Genomic DNA, 2,419 nt, shown 5'->3' with positions numbered 1-2,419 from the left:
ATGTCTTCAGTTACATATAGATGTAGCAGAGCTGTATTTGTCAGATGTAGCAGAGCTAAGTGTGTTATTTGATTTGGGGTGGACAACTGACATAACCCTTATGGGTTTTCATAATCGGTGGTTTTACATCGAACTGAAAGTAACCTTACTTTATTTTTATTTTTTACACGACATCACAGCGCAAAATGAATGCAGCACCAAAGAGTTAGTTTCACTATTCTATACGTAACTGTAATTCATGCAATGCATTCTGCGTCAGTTATAAGTTTCAGTACACATATAGCTTTACACCTTTGAGATCTACATGTGCCATAATACCATGAGATCTGCTGGTATTTGTAGTTCTTCCCTAGCCTATGAGACACTTGTCAGTGCAGGGTACAAGATTGTAAAATAGGGTAAGATATAACGCATGCAGAATGTTGGTCCATGAACATTGAACAGGATGCTTAGATCAGGAGTCATTATGCATTTTACTGGGAGGTGACTGTATTCAATGAACCCATCACAGTCAGATGAACAGTTGCCATTAATAGCATGGGCACAAGCATCTAATGATCTATCCAGTGAAGAAGAAAGAGGTGATGCTTGTCTACAGCTAATGCAAGTAGCTGGTGATCACTTTATACAGAAGGAGCTCAGCCAGAGAACACACACACACTGCAAGGAGCTCTAGACTGCATCATCCATCACACATCACTCTCCCTCCCTCCTCTTTCTTCTACACAGCGGCTCTGAAATCCATTTTAAAGCAGAGGATCTCCGCTATAGCTGCTTCTCCACTGCATTCCTATGGGACACTTACAATGACTACATCCCCTGATCTCCTGGTGCCGGTGGGGGCTAAGGTCCTGTTGAACACATGGAACCAGTCCAGGGACATGGCAGAGATTTTGTCCCCCTTCAATGTGGTCAGCATCAACAGCAAAAATACTAGCAGCACCAATGCCCCCATGGAGACTGAGAGGGATGTGAGCATGATAGTGATACAGTTCATCTATGCCATCGTGTGCCTCATTGGACTGATTGGGAACTCTATGGTGATTTTTGTCATCTTGAGATATGCCAAGATGAAAACAGCGACCAACATCTACATTTTGAACTTGGCTATAGCTGATGAGTTGTTCATGTTGAGTGTCCCCTTTGTGGCAGCCTCTGCAGCCATGCAGCACTGGCCCTTTGGCTCAGGAATGTGCCGCACTGTCCTTAGTGTGGATGGGATTAACATGTTCACTAGTGTCTTCTGCTTGACTGTGCTCAGTGTGGACAGATATGTGGCTGTGGTCCATCCCCTGCGGGCAGCTAGGTACAGAAGACCCACTGTGGCCAAGATGATCAATATCTGTGTTTGGATTGTGTCCCTCTTGGTCATTTCCCCCATCCTGATCTTTGCAGACACAGAGTCCTCCAAGAACGGGGTAGTGGTCTGTAATCTTATGTGGCCCCAGCCCTCATGGTCTACTGTGTTTGTCATCTACACCTTTCTACTGGGATTCTTCTTACCTGTGGTAGCCATCTGCTTATGTTATGTTCTCATCATTGTAAAAATGCGAGCAGTTGCTTTGAAGGCAGGATGGCAACAGAGGAAGAAATCGGAAAAGAAGATAACCCGAATGGTCCTCATGGTTGTCACAGTCTTTGTTATTTGCTGGATGCCCTTCTACATTGTCCAGCTTCTGAACCTATTCCTACCACACATGGACGCCACCATTAACCACGTCTCAATTATTTTAAGTTATGCCAACAGTTGTGCCAACCCCATCCTCTATGGTTTCTTCTCAGATAACTTTAAGAGGTCCTTTCAGAGGATCGTTTGTTTTCGTTGGCTTGAGAATGGCACAGATGAGCCAGTGGATTATTATGCCACAGCCCTGAAGAGTAAGGTGTGTAATAACCATCCACTGGACTTCCAACAGGAGCCCCTCCAGTCCGACCCTTGTTACAAACAAGGAACAATCACTAGGACCACTACCCTATAGCAGACCCAGAAGATGCCTTGTCCAATAACTGCTGCTAACCGCACATGCTACTACTGTTCTACCTGAGGTTTACATGTCTTTTCAATTGTTGTGTGTGTCCACTTTGTATTTATGATGAAATGGAGTGAGCTTAATAAATGATCAGTCTGGTCTGAAACAGCTGTTTCTTCCTCCACAATTCCCCTTATTATTACATTTCACCCCCTCACTTTGGTCCTTCAGTGTCATTGCTTCTTAATCTCAATTTTTCAGAACAAGAGGTGCCTACAGCTTATAACTAATAGTGATATTGCCGTGTACTGATGCAAGAATGAAATGTTTAATTTTGAATGGTGAACGTTTCATAATATCCATCCAGCTGTTGCGGCATTAGGACAAAATGAAGATGAAAGTGGAGAAGGATACAATTGAGGTGGGTGGGGGTTGGGAGCTGATACATC

The 2,419-nt window shown here is 43.9% G+C and overlaps 1 protein-coding gene across 1 annotated transcript; it reads left to right on the top strand.

Moving 5' to 3' along the window:
• Positions 1-532: 532 nt before the first annotated feature.
• On the top strand, positions 533-2,199 carry LOC142761334 (somatostatin receptor type 4-like). Its single transcript, XM_075864521.1, has one exon. The coding sequence runs from the start codon at positions 807-809 to the stop codon at positions 1,977-1,979; it is 1,173 nt and encodes a 390-aa protein (XP_075720636.1). The 5' UTR covers positions 533-806; the 3' UTR covers positions 1,980-2,199.
• Positions 2,200-2,419: the final 220 nt, after the last annotated feature.

The sequence above is a fragment of the Rhinoderma darwinii genome, chromosome 4 (assembly GCF_050947455.1).
Source record: "Rhinoderma darwinii isolate aRhiDar2 chromosome 4, aRhiDar2.hap1, whole genome shotgun sequence".
Taxonomy (NCBI): Eukaryota; Metazoa; Chordata; class Amphibia; order Anura; family Rhinodermatidae; genus Rhinoderma; species Rhinoderma darwinii.
The sequence above is the reverse complement of the archived record's forward strand: the minus strand, read 5'-3'. Positions and strand labels throughout refer to the sequence as shown.